Source organism: Balaenoptera physalus (genome assembly GCF_965194825.1).
Source record: "Balaenoptera physalus genome assembly, chromosome: 2".
In the NCBI taxonomy this organism is placed as follows: domain Eukaryota; kingdom Metazoa; phylum Chordata; class Mammalia; order Artiodactyla; family Balaenopteridae; genus Balaenoptera; species Balaenoptera physalus.
Window position 1 is genome coordinate 122,014,996 of NC_138883.1, and position 20,171 is coordinate 122,035,166.

At 48.2% G+C, this 20,171-nt stretch overlaps 1 protein-coding gene across 1 annotated transcript in view; it reads right to left on the reverse strand.

The window, feature by feature from the left end:
* ADAMTS7 (ADAM metallopeptidase with thrombospondin type 1 motif 7) overlaps nt 1-20,171 on the reverse strand; it is a 71,371-nt gene that overhangs the window by 42,090 nt on the left and 9,110 nt on the right. The window contains exons 3-8 of the mRNA XM_082450773.1: nt 18,472-18,637; nt 17,131-17,327; nt 12,112-12,195; nt 11,618-11,742; nt 10,556-10,705; nt 9,268-9,411 (exon numbers count right to left, since the gene is read on the reverse strand). Coding sequence (XP_082306899.1) covers nt 9,268-9,411; nt 10,556-10,705; nt 11,618-11,742; nt 12,112-12,195; nt 17,131-17,327; nt 18,472-18,637 — 866 coding nt within the window. The remainder of the gene's footprint in view (nt 1-9,267; nt 9,412-10,555; nt 10,706-11,617; nt 11,743-12,111; nt 12,196-17,130; nt 17,328-18,471; nt 18,638-20,171) is intronic.

Sequence of the window (20,171 nt, forward strand, 5' to 3'; positions counted from 1 at the left end):
AGCCTGTGAGCAAGCACAGGTCACTCCCCACACCTCCCCTCCCAGGAGCCTGTGCAGCCCGCCACTACCAGGGTCCCGCGATCCAGGGACAGCTACCCCAGGAGATCACCCGGCACGTCTAGGCTGGTGCAACGTCACGCTGGCCTCTGCAGCCGCAGGCTCGCCCCGCATCTGTAAACCTCCCTCCCACCGACCTGAGTGAGCCAAAGCCCCCGAATCAGCTGCTCCTTTAAGCCCGTCCTGTCTGAGAGAAGAACAGACGCCCTCAGGCGACCTACATGCAGAGGCGGGTCCACATACAAAGCTGAACCCCGGGAGCTGTGCGAACAAAGAAGAGAAAGGGAAATTTCCCCCAGCAGCCTCAGGAGCAACAGATTAAATCTCCACGATCAACTTGATGTACCCTGCAACTGTGGAATACCTGAATAGACAACGAATCATCCCAAATTGAGGAGGTGGACTTTGGGAGCAAAGATATATTATTTTTTTCCCCTTTTTCTCTTTTTGTGAGTGTGTAGGTGTATGCTTCCGGGTGAGATTTTGTCTGTATAGCTTTGCTTTCACCATTTGTGCTAGGGTTCTGCCAGTCCGTTTTTTTTTTTACTTTTTAAAACTTTTTTCTTAATAATTATTTTTTATTTTTTATTTTAATACCTTTATTTTATTTTACTTTATTTTATTTTATCCTCTTTCTTTCTTTCTATTATTTCTCCCTTTTATTCTGAGCCGTGTGGATGAAAGACTCTTGGTGCTCCAGCCAGTCATCAGGGCTGTGCCTCTGAGGTGGGAAAGCCAACTTCAGGACACGGGTCCACAAGAGACCTCCCAGCTCCACGTAATACCAAACGACAAAAATCTCCTGGAGATCTGCATCTCAACACCAAGACCCAGCTTCACTCAACGACCAGCAAGCTGTAGTACTGGACACCCTATGCCAAACAACTAGCAAGACAGGAACACAGCCCCATCCATTAGCAGAGAGGCTGCCTAAAATCATAATAAGGCCACAGACACCCCAAAACCCACCACCAGACGTGGACCTGCCCACCAGAAAGACAAGATCCAATCTCATCCACCAGAACACAGGCACTAGTCCCCTCCACCAGGAAGCCTACACAACCCACTGAACCAATCTTAGCCACTGGGGACAGACACCAAAAACAACGGGAACTACGAAACTACAGCCTGTGAAAAGGAGACCCCAAACACAGAAAGATAAGCAAAATGAGAAGACAGACAAACACACAGCAGATGAAGGAGCAAGGTAAAAACACACCAGAGCTAACAAATGAAGAGGAAATAGGCAGTCTGCCTGAAAAAGAATTCAGAATAATGATAGTAAAGATGACCCAAAATCTAGGAAATAGAATGGAGAAAATACAAGACACGTTTAACAAGGACCTAGAAGAACTAAAAAGCAAACAAACAGTGATGAACAACACAATAAATGAAATTAAAAATTCTCTAGATGGGATCAATAGCAGAATAACAGAGGCAGAAGAACGGGTAAGTGACCTGGAAGATAAAATAGTGGAAATAACTACTGCAGGGCAGAATAAAAAAAAAGGATGAAAAGAACTGAGGACAGTCTCAGAGACCTCTGGGACAACATTAAACGCACCAACATTCGAATTATAGGGGTCCCAGAAGAAGAAGAGAAAAAGAAAGGGACTGAGAAAATATTTGAAGAGATTATAGTTGAAAACTTCCCTAATATGGTAAAGGAAATAGTTAATCAAGTCCTGGAAGCACAGAGAGTCCTATACAGGATAAATCCAAGGAGAAACACGCTATGACACATATTAATCAAACTATCAAAAATTAAATACAAAGAAAACATATTAAAAGCAGCAAGGAAAAACAACAAATAACACACAAGGGAATCCCCATAAGGTTAACAGCTGATCTTTCAGCAGAAACTCTGCAAGCCAGAAGGGAGTGGCAGGACATATTTAAAGTGATGAAAGACAAAACCTACAACCAAGATGACTCTACCCAGCAAGGATCTCATTCAGATTTGATGGAGAAATTAAAACCTTTACAGACAAGCAAAAGCTGAGAGAGTTCAGCACCGCCGAACCAGCTTTACAACAAATGCTAAAGGAACTTCTCTAGGCAAGAAACACAAGAGAAGGAAAAGACCTACAATAACAAACCCAAAACAATTAAGAAAATGAGAATAGGAACATACATATCAATAATTACCTTAAATGTAAATAGATTAAATGCTCCCACCAAAAGACACAGACTCGCTGAATGGATACAAAAACAAGACCCGTATATATGCTGTCTACAAGAGACCCACTTCAGACCTAGGGACACATACAGACTGAAAGTGAGGGGATGGAAAAACATATTCCATGCAAATGGAAATCAAAAGAAAGCTGGAGTAGCAATTCTCATATCAGACAAAATAGACTTTCAAATAAATACTATTACAAGAGACAAAGAAGGACACTACATAATGATCAAAGGATCGATCCAAGAAGAAGATATAACAATTGTAAATATTTATGCACCCAACATAGGAGCACCTCAATACATAAGGCAAATGCTAACAGCCATAAAAGGGGAAATCGACAGTAATACAATCACAGTAGGGGACTTGAACACCCCACTTTCACCAATCGACAGATCATCCAAAATGAAAATAAATAAGGAAACACAAGCTTTAAATGATACATTAAACAAGATGGACTTAATTGACATTTATAGGACATTCCATCCAAAAACAACAGAATACACATTCTTCTCAAGTGCTCATGGAACATTCTCCAGGATAGATCATATCTTGGGTCACAAATCAAGCCTTGGTAAATTTCAGAAAATTGAAATTTTATCAAGTATCTTTTCCGACCACAATGCTATGAGACTAGATATCAATTACAGGAAAAGATCTGTAAAAAATACAAACACATGCAGGCTAAACAATACACTACTTAATAACCAACATCACTGAAGAAATCAAAGAGGAAAACAAAAAATACCTAGAGGGCTTCCCTGGTGGCACAGTGGTTGAGAATCTGCCTGCCAATGCAGGGGACACGGGTTCGAGCCCTGGTCTGGGAAGATCCCACATGCCGTGGAGCAACTAGGCCCGTGAGCCACAACTACTGAGCCTGCACGTCTGGAGCCTGTGCTCCGCCACAAGAGAGGCCATGATAGTGAGGCACGCGCAACGCGATGAAGAGTGGCCCCCGCTTGCCGCAACTGGAGAAAGCCCTCGCACAGAAACGAAGACCCAACACAGCCAAAAATAAATAAATAAATAAATCATAATTAAAAAAAATAAAAAAACAACTCACATTATTTAAAAAAAAAAACCTAGAAACAAATGACAATGGAGACATGATGACCCAAAACCTATGAGATGCAGCAAAAGCAGTTCTAAGAGGGAAGTTTATAGCAATACAATCCTATCTTAAGAAACAGGAAACATCTCAAATAAACAAGGAGCAAGGTAAAAACACACCAGACCTAACATATGAAGAGGAAATAGGCAGTCTACCTGAAAAAGAATTCAGAATAATGATAGTAAAGATGATCCTAACCTTGCACCTAAAGCAATTAGAGAAAGAAGAACAAAAAAATCCCAAAGTTAGCAGAAGGAAAGAAATCATAAAGATCAGATCAGAAATAAATGAAAAAGAAATGAAGCAAACAATAGCAAAGATTAATAAAACTAAAAGCTGGTTCTTTGAGAAGATAAACAAAATTGATAAACCATTAGCCAGACTCATCAAGAAAAAACGGGAGAAGACTCAAATCAATAGAATTAGAAATGAAAAAGGAGAAGTAACAACTGACACTGCAGAAATACAAACGATCATGAGAGATTACTATAAGCAACTCTATGCCAATAAAATGGACAACCTGGAAGAAATGGACAAATTCATAGAAAGGCACAACCTGCCAAGACTGAACCAGGAAGAAATAGAAACTATGAACAGACCACTCACAAGCACTGAAATTGAAAATGTGATTAAAAATCTTCCAACAAACAAAAGCCCAGGACCAGATGGCTTCACAGGCGAATTCTATCAAACATTTAGAGAAGAGCTAACACCTATCCTTCCCAAACTCTTCCAAAATATAGCAGAGGGAGGAACACTCCCAAACACGTTCTACAAGGCCACCATCACCCTGATACCAAAACCAGACAAAGATGTCACAAAGAAAGAAAACTACAGGCCAATATCACTGATGAACATAGATGCAAATCTCCTAAACAAAATACTAGCAAACAGACTCCAACAGCACATTAAAAGGATCATACACCATGATCAAGTGGGGTTTACCCCAGGAATGCAAGGATTCTTCAATATACGCATATCAATCAATGTGATACACCGTATTAACAAACTGAAGGAGAAAAACCATATGATCATCTCAATCTATGCACAGAAAGCTCTTGACAAAATTCAACACCCATTTATGATAAAAACCCTGCAGAAAGTAGGCATAGAGGGAACTTACCTCAACATAATAAAGGCCATATATGACAAACCCACAGCCAACATTGTCCTCAATGGTGAAACACTGAAACCATTTCCACTAAGATCAGGAACAAGACAAGGTTGCCCACTCTCACCACTATTATTCAACATAGTTTTGGAAGTGTTAGCCACAGCAATCAGAGAAGAAAAAGAAATAAAAGGAATCCAAATCGGAAAAGAAGAAGTAAAGCTGTCACTGTTTGCAGATGACATGATACTATACATAGAGAATCCTAAAGATGCTACCAGAAAACTACTAGAGCTAATCAATGAATTTGGTAAAGTAGCAGGATACAAAATTAATGCACAGAAATCTCTTGCATTCCTATACACTAATGATGAAAAATCTGAAAGTGAAATTAAGAAAACACTCCCATTTACCACTGCAACAAAAAGAATAAAATATCTAGGAATAAACCTACCTAAGGAGACAAACGACCTGTATGCAGAAAATTATAAGACACTGATGAAAGAAATTAAAGATGATACAAATAGATGGAGAGATATACCATGTTCTAGGATTGGAAGAATCAACATTGTGAAAATGACTCTACTACCCAAAGCAATCTACAGATTTAATGCAATCCCTATCAAACTACCACTGGCATTTTTCACAGAACTAGAACAAAAAATTTCACAATTTGTATGGAAACACAAAAGACCCCGAATAGCCAAAGCAATCTTGAGAACGGAAAAAGGAGCTGGAGGAATCAGGCTCCCTGACTTCAGACTATACTACAAAAGGTACAGTAATCAAGACAGTATGGTACTGGCACAAAAACAGAAATATAGATCAATGGAACAGGATAGAAAGCCCAGAGATAAACCCATGCACATATGGTCACCTTATCTTTGATAAAGGAGGCAAGAATATACAGTGGAGAAAAGACAGCCTCTTCAATAAGTGGTGCTGGGAAAACTGGACAGGTACATTTAAAAGTATGAAATTAGAACACTCCCTAACACCATACACAAAAATAAACTCAAAATGGATTAAAGACCTAAATGTAAGGCCAGACACGATCAAACTCTTAGAGGAAAACATAGGCAGAACACTCTATGACATAAATCACAGCAAGATCCTTTTTGACCCACCTCCTAGAGAACTGGAAATAAAAACAAAAATAAACAAATGGGACCTAATGAAACTTAAAAGCTTTTTGCACAGCAAAGGAAACCATAAACAAGACCAAAAGACAACCCTCAGAATGTGAGAAAATATTTGCAAATGAAGCAACTGACAAAGGATTAATCTCCAAAATTTACAAGCAGCTCATGCAGCTCAATAAGAAAAAAACAAACAACCCAATCCAAAAATGGGCAGAAGACCTAAATAGACTTTTCTCCAAAGAAGATATACAGATTGCCAACAAACACATGAAAGAAGGCTCAACATTATTAATCATTAGAGAAATGCAAATCAAAACTACAATGAGATATCATCTCACACCGGTCAGGATGGCCATCATCAAAAAATCTAGAAACAATAAATGCTGGAGAGGGTGTGGAGGAAAGGGAACACTCTTGCACTGTTGGTGGGAATGTAAATTGATACAGCCACTATGGAGAACAGTATGGAGGTTCCTTAAAAAACTAAAAATAGAACTACCATACGACCCAGCAATCCCACTACTGGGCATATACCCTGAGAAAAGCATAATTCAAAAAGAGTCATGTACCAAAATGTTCACTGCAGCTCTATTTACAATAGCCAGGACATGGAAGCAACCTAAATGTCCATCGACAGATGAATGGATAAAGAAGATGTGGCACAGATATACAATGGAATATTACTCAGCCATAAAAAGAAATGAAATGGAGGTATTTGTAATGAGGTGGATGGAGTTAGAGTCAGTCATACAGAGTGAAGTAAGTCAGAAAGAGAAAAACAAATACAGTATGCTAACACATATATACGGAATCTAAGGAAAAAAAAAAAAAAGCCATGAAGAACCTAGTGGCAAGATGGGAATAAAGACACAGACCTACTAGAGAATGGACTTGAGGATATGGGGAGGGGGTGGGGTGGGGTGGGATGTGACAGGGTAAGAGAGTGTCATGGACATATATACACTACCAAATGTAAAATAGATAGCTAGTGGGAAGCAGCCACATAGCACAGGGAGATCAGCCTGGTGCTTTGTGACCACCTAGAGGGGTGGGATGGGGAGGGTGGGAGGGAGGGAGATGCAAGAGGGAAGAGATATGGGAACATATTGTATGTGTATAACTGATTCACTTTGTTATAAAGCAGAAGCTAACACACCATTGTAAGGCAATTATACTTCAATAAAGATGTTAAAAAAAAAAAAAAAGATGTGGCACATATATACAATGGAATATTACTCAGCCATAAAAAGAAACGAAATTGAGTTATTTGTCGTGAGGTGGATGGACCTAGAGTCTGTCATACAGAGTGAAGTAAGTCAGAAAGAGAAAAACAAATACAGTATGCTAACACATATATATGGAATCTAAGAAAAAAAAAAGAAAAAGGTCATGAAGAACCTAGGGGCAAGACGGGAATAAAGACACAGACCTACTAGAGAATGGGCTTGAGGATATGGGGAGGGGGAAGGGTAAGCTGTGACAAAGTGAGAGAGTGGCATTGACATATATACACTACCAAACGTAAAATAGATAGCTAGTGGGAAGCAGCCGCATAGCAGAGGGAGATCAGCTCGGTGCTTTGTGACCACCTAGAGGGGTGGGGTAGGGAGGGTGGGAGGGAGGGAGACGCGAGAGGGAAGAGATATGGGAACATATGTATATGTATAACTGATTCACTTTGTTATAAAGCAGAAACTAACACACCATTGTAAAGCAATTATACTCCAATAAAGATGTTAAAAAAAAACAAAACAAAAAAAACCCAGTATGGTACTGGCACAAAAACAGACACACAGAGCAATGGAACAGAATAGAGAGCCTAGAAATAAACCCACACACTTATGGTCAATTAATCTACGACAAAGGAGGCAAGAATATACAATGGAGAAAAGACAGTCTCTTCAATAAGTGGTGCTGGGAAAACTGGACAGCTACACGTAAAAAAATGAAATTAGAACATTTTTCTCAAACCATATACAAAAAATAGACTCAAAATGGATTAAGGACCTAAACATAATACCGGAAACCATAAAACTCCCAGAAGAAAACATAGGCAGAACACTCTTTGACATAAATTGTAGCAATTATTTTTTTGGATCCATCTCTTAAAGCAAAGGAAATAAAAATAAACAAATGGGACCTCATTAGACTTAAAAGCTTTTGCACAGTGAAGGAAACTATCAACACAATGAAGAGACAACCTACTGAATGGGAGAAAATATTTGCAAGATATGATTGACAAGGAGTTAATATCCAAAGTATTTAAACAGCTCATACAACTCAACATCAAAAAAAAAATAACCAGATTAAAAAATGGGCCAAAGACCTGCACAGACATTTTTCCAAAGAAGACATACAGATGCCCAAAAGGCACATGAAAAGATGCTGAAAATCATTAATCATCAGAGAAATGCAAATCAAATCCATGAGATATCACCTCACACCTGTCAGAATGTCTATCATCAAAAAGAACACAAATAACAAATGTTGGTATAGATATGGAGAAAAGAGAACCCTTGTACACTGTTGGTGGGAATGTAAATTGGTGCAGCCACTGTGGAAAACAGTATGGCTCAAAAAAAGAAAAACAGAACTACCATGTGACCCAGGAATTCCACTCCTGGGTATATATGAGAAAAAAATGAAAACACTAATTTGAAAAGATACATGCAAACCAATGTTCACAGCAGCATTGTTTACAACAGCCAAGATACAGAAGCAACCTAAGTGTCCATCAATAGATAAATGGATAAAGAAGATGCGGTATATATATACAATGGAATACTACTCAGCCATAAAAAAGAATGAAATCATGCCATTTGCAACAACATGGATGGACTTGAAGAATATAATGCTTAGAGAAATAAGTCAGACAAAGAAAGACAAATACTGTATGATATCACTCATATGTGGAATCTAAAAAATAAAACAAACTAGTGACTACAACAAAAAAGAATCAGACTCACAGATACAGAGAACAAACTAGTGGTTACCAGTGGGAAGAGGGAAGGGAGGAGGGGCAAGATAGGGACAGGGGATTAAGAAGTACAAAGTACTATGTATAAAATAAATAAACTACAAGGATATATTGTACAGCACAGGAAATATAGCCAATATTTTATAACTATAAATGGAATATAACTTTAAAAATTGTGAATCACTATGTTGTACACCTGAAACTTATATAATGTGGTACCATCAACTACACCTCAATTAAAAAAAAAACTGGTGCTAATCATTTAAATTTTTAAGTTTGTCTTTACTTAGAACATTAACTAGCAAATAAAAAAACAACATAGCAAATCAAGAGGACACGAAAGAAAGGAAAAGCTTTATATTTCGGTGCCTTTAAGGGCACTTGCTTCCCCGCTTTTAACTGGACCCTTCCGGCCACATGGCCAGCCCTGTACCTCCTCCAGCTTCCTTTCCTATTCTGCTTTGGCTCCTGTAGCATCACTTAATATCCTGCCGTTCCCTGAAAATTATCCCACTCTCCTCATGTCCTTGTGCCTTTGCCCATGCCTCTTCTACCAGGAATACCACTCTTCTCCCTTCTATACATCTGTGAACTGCTCATCCTCCAAGGTGCTGTCTGCATCTCCCCGGTCACACCCTGACCTCAGGGGCTCAGAGAAGGCCCAGGGCTGGGGGAGGGACTTACTCAAGGAACCTGGTGATGTATTCGCGGCTGCAGCGGGACCAGGTGAGAGGCGCAGCGTCGTACAGGAGCTGTGGAGACATGATGAAAGGCCGTTTCCCAACGGGCTCACAGTCATTGCCGCTTCCGTCATGCTGAATGCCAAAACTGTGTGAGAGCACAGGCCCCAGGGGCGGGTGAGCTGGTGGGAAGCCACCCGGCCGCCCCTCCCTCGGAGGTCTACAAGGTGCTGGATCCTGGCTCCCAGGCCTGGCTCTGCCACCAAACCACTGTGTGGCCTGGGGAAAGTCATATCCCGTCTCTGAGACTCAATTTCCTTAAGGTAAAACGTGGGTGTGCTAACTAGTATCCCACAGGGCCCTCTGCCAGGTGCACCAGCCTGAGCCTGAATTAAGCACCAGGGACGCGGAGCAGCCCGGCTCCTGCAATGAGCTGGCCAACAACGGCAAGCCAGGTGGCATGCGTGGGGCCCACTGTGGCCCCCGCAACCTCACTGGTGCCAAGAACAGTCTGACAGAGTTCCTGCCACCCCCTCAGGTCCTGTCCCAAGGCTGTGCAGTGGAGTTAGGGAGTCTGAGCTCCTGCGCCACAGGAAAAGTCTCAAGACCATCCTTGGGAAAGACATGAGAAAAATTACCTTTGCTGAGCACTTACTGTGTGCCAGGCACCATACTAAGCACTTTGAGAAATACTATCTCTCTCAGCCCTCAGTGATGACCCAACAGCTCGGACCAACAGAGCTCTCTGTGAGCCTGTCCTCATTGGCTCCCAGACATCTAAGACTGCCATATTCACAGCTAAACAGTCTGGGCACAGAGGGCCAAGGGTACGGGCCATGCCTAGGCATAACAGCCTCATGTGGAAGTGTCCAACAGAGGGAGCCTTGGACATCACTGAATCCAACCCCCTCAATCAACAGGGAACGCACAGAGGCCCAGAGAGGGCAGGGCACTTGCCTAGGGTCACAGAGTGATTAGGAACAGGGGGTTGGCAGGGACTAAGAGTAAAAAATGCAAGCACTGTGGGCAACAGGGAGGGACAAAGACCTATGGTGACTTTCTGGCCCATCTCAACCCCACTTCAAATAAGACTCACCCCTCTCCTAACAGGGAAGCAGCCTGTCTGTGGGGTGGGGACAGTGCCAGGGATAGCATGTGGCCAGGCTGGGCTCATTCCTCAAGGCAGGGCTCCCTTCCCTGGGATTGTGTGGGCCATCGGCTTAGCTGTCTGGTGCCCACAGGTTGGGAGGTGAGGTCGGGTTCTTAGTGTGGCAGTGGGGTTGGTGGGGTACCTGTGCCCGAGCTCGTGGGCCACGGTGAAGGCCAGGGGCAGGCCCGTGTCCTCGTTGATGTTGCAGCTGCGGTGAGGCTGGCACATGCCCGCCACGTGGGACAGGCCCAGGGTCTCGCAGGGCTGGTTCATGGCGGCACACAGGTCCTTCCTGCACATGCAGAGAGAAGGGGCCGTCAGGCTGACTTGGCCCAGAGCCAGGCCCACCCAAGCTGAGGGGGCTAGGGAAGGGCCCCTGCTGACCCTGAGGGAGGTTGGGAGTGAGAAGGATACCCCTCCCATCGCTCCGAGACCAGCGCAGGAGCCATTTGGGAAGCAGGTGCCCTTGTTCACCAGGACACCTATCTGGGCCTGGGGACCCATGCACAGACAATTTGGGTCACTACCCCAGCGAGGGTGCTGATAGAAGCTGCCGGAGCTCAGCAAAGGGACATAACTCCACCTCAAGTTCAAAAACACTGCCTCTGAACCGATAAAGAGTTGTCAGAGGTTGGGGTCATGTTGAAGGGGGGTGGTCTGTGAGTAAGATTTTCTGGTTATAAAAGAGTTGCACAAGAGATCCTTCTAATAGAACCAGTCTATATCTAGACTGTGGCAGTGGATACAGGAACTTACACATGTGATAAAATTGCATAGGACTAAATACACACACACACACACACACACACACACACACACACACACACACACACACACGTAAGTGCATGTAAAACTAATGAAACCTGAGTAAGTCTGTGGATCATATCAGCGTCAATTTCCTGGTTGGGATATAACTACAGTTATGCCAGATGTTACCACTGTGGGGAACTGGATGAAATGTAGATGGTACTTCCCTGTATTATTTCTGACAACTGCATGGAATCCACAATTATTCCAAAATAAAAAGATCTCCCCCAGTACTGCTGGAATCCAGTCTTGGGTCAAAGGTGTGCAAACCCTCCTCAAAATGAGGCTCCCTGAGAGCAGGGCCGTGTCTGCCCCCCCTGAGGGTCAGGTAGCACCTCCCACCCACGCAAGCTCTACCGGCCACACCCACGGCCCAGCCCCTCACAGGTGGCGGTACCTGGTGAGCAGGATGGCGGTGTCGTGGTGCAGTGGGTGGGCGTCCCTTTTCATGTTGATGCCTTTCTGCCACTTGCAGAAGCTCCTCAGGGTGTTGTCTGCATGGTGAGTGATCTTTAGGTCCTCCTGGGGGCAGAGAGCATGGCCACTCAAGCCTCTCCCTGAGCTCTGAAGGGTCAGGCCAAAGTCTCCTTCACATGAAGGCGGGAGACAGAGGCCCAGAGGTGGCAGTGGGCAGACAAGCAGGCAGGCCTCTGGCCTGGCTGGAGGCTGGGCCGCAGTCCAGCCTCCAGTCTGACAACCCCGCCCACAGGCACGTGCCAGACGGAACCTAAGAAAGGGTCAGCCAGGGACTGGGGGTGACAGATGACACTGCTTGGGCCAAGGAGGACCTCGCTGTGCCCTTCCACACGAGGCAGCTCAGGTAAGTCGCAGGAGGGCCCTGGCAGACGATGCCCATCCCAGGGGGCAGTGTGGGGCCACGTGACTTCTCACCTCCTCGTCTTCCAGCAGGACCAAGCGCACGATGGTGATGTGGATGGGGTTCCCGATGCTGGGGTCATGAAACAGGCCGGCCACCTGCCCAAGAGATAAGGGTCAGGCTGTCACCTTGGATACAGGATATGGGCAGCCTCTGCCCACCTCAAGGGATGCACACCCAAGTTCACACAATGGGGAGCTCACCAGTGCATGCATCCCATACATGAACGTGCCCACACCTGCACACACACTTCCCCAACCAGCAAAAGCAGAACCTGGGGAGGACGAGAGGGTCTCCCAGCACCCGGCCATTCCTGAGCACCGGTTTGGGATCCTATTCCCCAGCTCACACCTCCAAATGCTGGCTTGTTGGCCCATCTCAGGGCCCTAACCTGCCCTGGCTGGGACAGCCCTGCAGCCCCCTCCTGCCCTGGGGACGCCAGGACCAGCATCCCAGGAGTGAGCCCTCTCATGAGGCATGACCTGGGCATGGCCTGGGGGAGGGGTGGAGGCAGGCAGAGTTCCATCTTCCCTGGGGCTGAGAGCCATGGGGCCAAGAGGGCAGGTGCGCATGCCTCTCAGAGGTCCCCGTAGCTACAAGGGCGGCTCCACACTCAGCCCCAAGACAGAAGGCCATCCCCAAAGATGGACAGTGCACCAAGGTGCTGGGAAATGGGGGTTAAAGCTATCTGCTCTTTTAAAGCTCCCTCAGAACAAGAAAGGGGCCAGCCCACAACTGGGGACAGGTGTCAGGGTCCCAGAAGGCAGAGATGTCAGGACACACCAGTTGTGAGTTGGCTTCTAGCAATTCCATCAAGAAAAGTAATATTCAAATAGGAATGGACAAAACACACACTGTTAAGAGGGCAAAAAGCCCCTGATAATGGGGATGAATTACACCGTCAGAACCCAAGGTCAGGAATGGTGAAGACAGTGATGCAACGTGTCTCTGTGCCCTCCATGCACATGCTGGAGCTGGGAGCCCCTCTGCACTGCCTTCTTCCACCACATCAGCCAGTTTTGCCTCCTAAATTTTGTCCTCTAGCCCACCTGCAGCCTTGCACCCCACTCATCTGTCTCTGAAATGCAAACCCAATCACCCTATGCCCTTGCTTAAAGCAATGAGTGGGTCTTCACTGCCCACACATAAGGAAAAAGTTCTAGACCTGGCACACAGGCCTGTGTGGTCTGGCCCCTGCCCACCTCTATGGCCTCACTCCCCTCCTCAAACCCCCTCACTCCTGGCTCCAACCACTCTGGCTTTCTCTCAGAATCCCATGATCCTTCCTACCACAGGGCCTTTGCAGATGCTGTGCCCTCAGTCTGGAACACCTTCCCAAGTTATCTCTCACCCTCTCTCCAGCTCTCACCCCTCCATCACGTCTTCTGAGGAGGCTTTATTCTACCCGACACTCCCAAACCACCATGAACTTGTCCTTCCTAGTACCCGCTCCATCACACCTTCATATTCATCAGGGTGACGTCTTCATTAACATCTCTCCCATTCCAGACCATAAGCTCCATGAGGGCAACGTCTGTGTGGACTCCCTCTTACAGCCCCAGTGATCTGTCCAGTACCTGGCACATGACGGACTCAAGAAACAGTTGTTGAATGAATGAATCTTGAGCACTTGCTAAGTTTTTCCAATGCGTTATTTCATTAAAAAAAAAAAAAAAAACAGTGAAAAATGAGAAGAGTACCCCAGAGAAAGTCAGATTAAAAGAACAAGTCTTTCCTAGTCCACATGCAGGTGAACTCAGCAGCAGCACCCAACAAAGTGGCTCCAGAGGAGCCCCTGAGGGTCTGCTAAGACCTGTCCCGACAACTAGCCCACCCCATATCCTGAGTTAGCGCTGGGATAGCTTCCTGTCACCACAAAGCCCCACCCCCAGCGGATATAACACCTCTCACTGTCCCCCAAGAAGTATGGAGGTGAAACAGATGCTGGGAGGGACTGGAGGGTGGCAGAGTCATTACTTGTATGACTGTGTATGGCCTGAGGTCAGTGTGGTTGTCTGGATAAACGATACCCAGGGAAGACGAGCCCTGCTCTGGTGCAGGCCTGGAGAGCAAGCCAGGGTGGGCAGTGTTCATGAGAGTAAGATCTGGGGGTTACAGGTGACCACAAGCTCCCAATGAGCTGACAGTATGACATGAGCCACTCAAAAAGGGCCTGTGACCTCAGAGGACATGAATAGAATTGAGGGCGCAAAACTGGGTGGCGGGACCTCTCTTGCTGTGCTTGGAAGAGACCCACCTGAGCTCCCGGGCTCAGACCTGGGTCTGGCACAGAGAGGACACTGACAGATTGGAACCTGCAGGAGGCCCTGGTAAAGAGGAGTGAGGCTGTCCTGAAGGTGGCTGTGGGGCCGAAGGGCAGATGCTAAAGCAGCCACAACAGCAGCAGTAACACTGACCGAGCCTAGCACACACAGTCCTCATGCTGGGAGCGTCACATGCCTTATCTCACTTAACCTTCTTACTTCTCAGGCAGGCATAACTATCCCCACCTTACAGATGGAGTAACGAGGCTCAAAGAGAGGCTGAATAGGGGATCAGAACCCAGATCTGACTGCATCAAAGTTTCTGCTCTTACTTCTTAAGTTTGGAAAGTGCTGCCTGCCTCCTCTCTGAGGGATTCTCAATGCCTATAGCTTTGGAGGCTCTGAGAAGTCCTGCATTAAAGTCTGTGTTCCTTATTTTTAACCCTGTGTTGCCAAACTTTTTCAACAGCACCATCTTTCTTCACAGAACACTTAGTAGCATCCCTTGGAACAAGTACTATCTGGAATATTCTTTGAGAAATGTTACAATGAGGTACAGTTTCCCCAGCATGGGATCCTATTCTTATGCATCCATCACCTTATCCTTGGTACAGAGCTGGCACTCATCCCATCAGTGTTACAGAACTGCTCCAGAGGGAAAAGAGGGTAAGTTCTCCCCATCTCCACCATCCTGTTCCCCCATCCTTCCAGCACACTCTGGCCACCACAGCTGTCCCTCTCTGGGGCAGGCTGAGGGGCAGAGAGGACAGAGTGGGACTTTGGAAGCAGATAAATCTGAGCTCCGGTCCCAGCTCTGCCACTCACTAACTGTGTGACCTTGAGCAAGCCCCCTGGCCTCGCTGAACCTTTGTTCCTTCAACTATGAAACGGGGCTGAGGCTTAGATGAGGCAGTGAGTGCGGAGCCCTGGACAAGTAGCAGGTGTTCAGAAGGTTCCAGCCTAACACACGGTCCAGCCCTCCTCGGAGGCTGGCTGCATGCCACCCCATGCCCCTGCCATCTCCTGGAGTCTCCCTATCAGGTATCTAGCACTGTTAGGCCATAGGTGCCCCCACTCTGCCCTGACCAATGCTGGACTTGCCAGCTTGGGAAAACCTGATACTGTCCAGAGCAGGTGACTGTGAGAGCCAGACCCTCCCTCCTCCAGGGTGGGCTCACAACATAAATGTGTGCGTACTGTGAGCCTGGACAGGGAGGCAAGAAGGGGCCCCGTTTTGGGGCCAAATCCTTGACCCCTGGCACACAGGGGATGTCACGGGGCAGCCTGGAGGGCTCAGTACCTGCCCACATGGAACACTCAGAAAAAATGAGGCAAATGAACCCAGCTAACCATTGGTGGCTCCAGCCAAGCTCCTGGGCCTCCTTCAGGCTGAGCCCATGAGTGGAGGACCTCATGGCCTGGGAACCTGACCTTGCCCACCCCCAGCCCAGAAGCCAGGCCCCGCTGTCCAGCAACAGTCCTTCCTGAACCCTGGCCTTTAGTGGTTTGTCTCCCTGGGCAGATAAGGCTAAATGGAAGCTTGGCTGGGTCTTAGAGCCCTCAAGTGCCAGACAGAAGGCTATGGCCTTTATTCCATAAGGAGGAGGCAGCCAAAATGGGTGGCCAAGTCGGGCAGGAACCGGCCCAGAGCTGAGCTTGACAATGCAGACTGAAGCAGTGTGGGCATGCTGGCCACAGACGGAGTGCCTGTCTTTCTCTGACCCCAGGCTTCATGGCGATAAAAGGGGTGGCCAGACCTTCGATGATCCAGAGCGCACTTCCTTTAGTGTTGCAGGGGGTGTAAGGCTGGCACGGGCAGAAGTCACAGCACATGACACTGGCCACATCAGCCGCAGAGCACACACCCCCCGCCCTGTTCTCAGTCACCCAGCCCAGGAGGAAAACAGTGTTGTTCAGTGGGTGGCCTGCTAAGAATGTCAAAGGCAGAGATCTTTTCTCCCAGGGGCCGAAGGAAGCAGCTTGGCTGCCTGAGGCCTCCCACCTGCACACCCAGGGCAGCAGCAGGGAGCAACTGGCTGGCACTACAGGAGCAGGAGTCACCAGCTCCAACCTGCCACGGTGCCCCAGGTGGGACCTGGGACACCTGGGCTCCTGTTCGGCTCTGTCTTGCCTCGCTTGTGACCTGGGCAAGTCACTCACCCTCCCGGGGCCTAGTTATCTCAACTGTCCCGTGGGGTCAAGAGCAGTATGCCAACGCTGTAAGGTACTCTTGTCATCCTCAGTTCACAGGTGAGCAAGCTGAGGCTAAGACAGGTAATGTGTCTTGCCCAAGGTCACCAGCTAGTAGAACACAGAACCGTACAGATCCTTCTAACTCTGCTGCGTGCTGATGTCTCAGGCAGGGGCTGGTCTGATTGGTCATTTCCGTGTCCCCAGCGACCAGCACAGGTCCCGGCACAGAGGAGGGAGGTTTGTTCAGAGTGGTGTGGATGGGTCAACCAGTCTACGAGCTCCCTCAGCCTCCCTTCCCCCAGCTCTGGTCCTGGCAGCGGGTGGAGGCTGCTGAGCCAACGGGGTGGAATGACACTCAGTGGTGTCCTCACAGCAGCCCCAAAGGCCCCACCTCTGCCCGGGCTCTCTCCTAGTGACCCCCTGCGGGGCCTCCCATCCCCTCCTGGACTTAGGAGCTGGAAGCCTATAGCTCCTGCTTGGAGCCTGGGCCTGGGGAACGCCCACCGTTTGTACCTCAACACCACCATCCCCTGGCAGCCCTCACCACCCCCGACGCACCGCCCGCAGCAGCCTCACCATGTTCATGATGGTCAGCACGTAGCTCTCGACATTTGGCTGCCCGTGGTACTCCACCATTTTAGCATCGGCTACCACCAGGGTCTCCACCCACTTCTCTTTGCTGACCGAGCGCTGGTGTAGACGCCTCGGCCGCTGCCGCCGCCACTGCTGCCGCTGTTCCCAACGCTCCCGCCGGGGCTCCAGCTCCGGGGACTCTGTGGGCCCCAGATGGGCTGTGGGTTAGCTGCCAGTAGACTGGCCCAGGGCACACGTCTCAAGGGCCTTTACCCAGTGAGCTCCCTCTGGGTCAGTGGGAACAGTGCTGGGATCAGAGGCAAAAGGCCTGGACTCCCATCATGGCTTTGCCCCAGACCTGTGCTGTGTGACCCTGACCTGGTGACTTCCCTTCTCTGATCCTGGGGGATGCCTGACTATAAATAGATAAGTTGATCAGCCTCACAGAGTGACTTCGGGGGGCTAATGAAATGGTGGATATGAACACAGTAAAGCACTGTGTCCGTGAGGCGAGCTCCTAAGCCCCTATCTCCCTGCGCTAATCCCTCCCCCGCTGGGGGGTAAGTACATCCCAGCACCTGCAGATCCCCCGGCCTAACCCCCAGCCTGGGGAGGCTGACCAAGACCCCAACCAGCTGACTCCACTGGAGACCTGCCCCACTGACCCAGGCTGCCCCCAGATCAGAAGAGGAAGCACATCTATGAAGCTGGGGAAACTGAGGGCGAGAAGCATGCCTCTTTGGATATCTGTTCCAGCAAAGAGAGTCCCTGAGCTGTGGGCAGCTTGTGAAGTTGGAGCAGTCCCCAAACCCCAGCAGCCCTTAGCAGGCAGCTCCTTACAGGAACTGGCCAGCACTGACTGCGGCCACTCTGCAGAAGAGGTGCTGGGCGCCACACTCTAGGTCTCCAAAATGGAAGTTGGTTATCCTGGGGTGGGACCAGAGTGGGGAGGGGAGGGAGGTTCCTGGCTAGCTGTCCTGCTGGGGTTGGGTATGGCCCGGCCTCGCCTGGACACCCAAAGAATAGTTGGCACAGCTGGAGGTGCCCCAGGCAGAGAGTGGGGAGGGGCAGGGAGAGATGGAGACGGAGCCCTGAGGTGGGGAGACAGATGAGCTGACAGTGAGAGGAGCCAGTCCAGGGCATGAGCGGGGGCAGGCCTGACAGGCAGAGGCCTCAGGCCCACGGCACATTTGGAGGGCACAGGCTATGATGATGTGTCTGTCAGTCTGTGTCCCTTTGGTCCAACAGGAGCTGGGCATGGAGGTGTTGACAGAGGTTTCTAGAAGGCCCCTCCATGCCCCCAGACCCATCCCCTACCCGAGAGCTGGTAGCAGAGAAGCATACCTTTCACCCCACAGGTGCCTGGAGCCCTAGGGTCCCCCGGCTCTGCCCACCTCTCAGGGGCTTGGCGCTTGTATACCACGTGCGGCTGGGCGCGGCCAGGGCGGGCTGGGACACCATCCAGGGGCTCAATGAAGTAGTCCTCGTTGGAGAGCTGGAACACACCTTTCTGGGAAAGAAGCACCAGGGTCACTTGGGGAGGGCTGGCACTCAGCTGCTCTTCCCACCCATCCCAGAGGCCTGTCCTGCCCAGCGGAGCCCACCACCCCAACTGACCCCGACACACTGTGCTTTCCTCCCTCTGGGCCTTTGTTCACTTTGTACCCTCTGCCTGGAATGTCCTTCCTTACAGCTTCACCCAGCCAAAGGCTTCTAGGCTAAGCTCAGAAGCCACCAGCCTAGGAAGCTGCTCCATACACCCACTCTACCCCTTAGCCCATAAGAAGCAAGAAGTGGGTCCGCATCTCCTGCATCCCCAAAGAAAAGCAGGAATTACAATTAAAAGCTTAACATCAAGAAGAAATAAAAAAAGTCCTGGGGATGTAATGTACAGCATGGTGACTATAGTTAATAATACTGTATTGTGTTTTTGGAAGTTGCTAAGAAAGATCTTAAAAGTTCTCATCACAAGAAAAAAAACTATATGTACATAAATTTGTAACTAGACTTATTGTGATCATTTCACAACACATAGGTGTCAAATTGTTGTCTGAAACTAGTATTTCAATGATATCTCAATAAAAAGAAAGAAATATGATCACCAAAAGAAAGAAAGAAAGAAAGAAAGAAAAATGGGTCTGCTTCCAAATCTAGCAAGATGGCCACAGAGATGCCCACTGCCACGAGGACATCCTTGTCCCTGGTCCCAGGGTCTGCCAGAGAAGGAAAGCTGGCAGGGATGTCTTGGTCATGTCCGCTGGTATTCAGAGAGGCCAGAGGAAGGAGGGGCCTTGGTAAGTATCTTTGAGCAGCCCACCACCTCCTGGGGAAGCTCAGGACTCCAACACGGAAGAAGGTTTTATCTCCCTTGGACCTCCCTCACTGGCTCCAAGTTGGCCAGTTGGGTCACTCAGGGCCAGAGAACCTGGAGCGCTAGACAGTGCATCATCAGCTCTAGGGGCTGGAGGCCTGGGTTGAATGCAGACTCCACCACTGGATAACTGGGTGACCTTGGGCAAGTTCTTCCCTGAGCCTGCTTCCTCATTTGTAAAATGGGAATGATGTACCTGTCGCTCAGGCTCAACAAGATTAATTAACTGTATGGAAAGTGAGGAGCACAGACTGGGTAAATGAGAGACTTTCCCAGGCATACGGGCTCTCAAAGGCCCAGATACCCTAGAGCCTGTGAGGTGGACTGTCATTAGGCCCTGCCCTGCCACAGCCCATGGCTTTTCCTTAGCAATCTGAGCTGAAGCTCCCCCCACCAACAGTAGATGGCTGAGAATGTGCAACCTCCCAACTCCTCCCACACCGCACGCCTGAGAGCTGAGAGCAGAAAGGGGCCCTATCCTGCTTGGAGTGGAGCTGCTCTAACTGGGCACTCAAGCAGAGGGAGGCAATTAGGGCTGCAGGCAGTAGCCAGCATTACCTCAACCCAGAAAAACCTGGAGGCTGAGGCCTGCTCTCCAGCAAGGCTGCCTCATCACCCCCTGAGGCAAGGTAAAGGTGAGGAAGCCTGTCCCGGAGAAGAGCAGCCTAAGGGG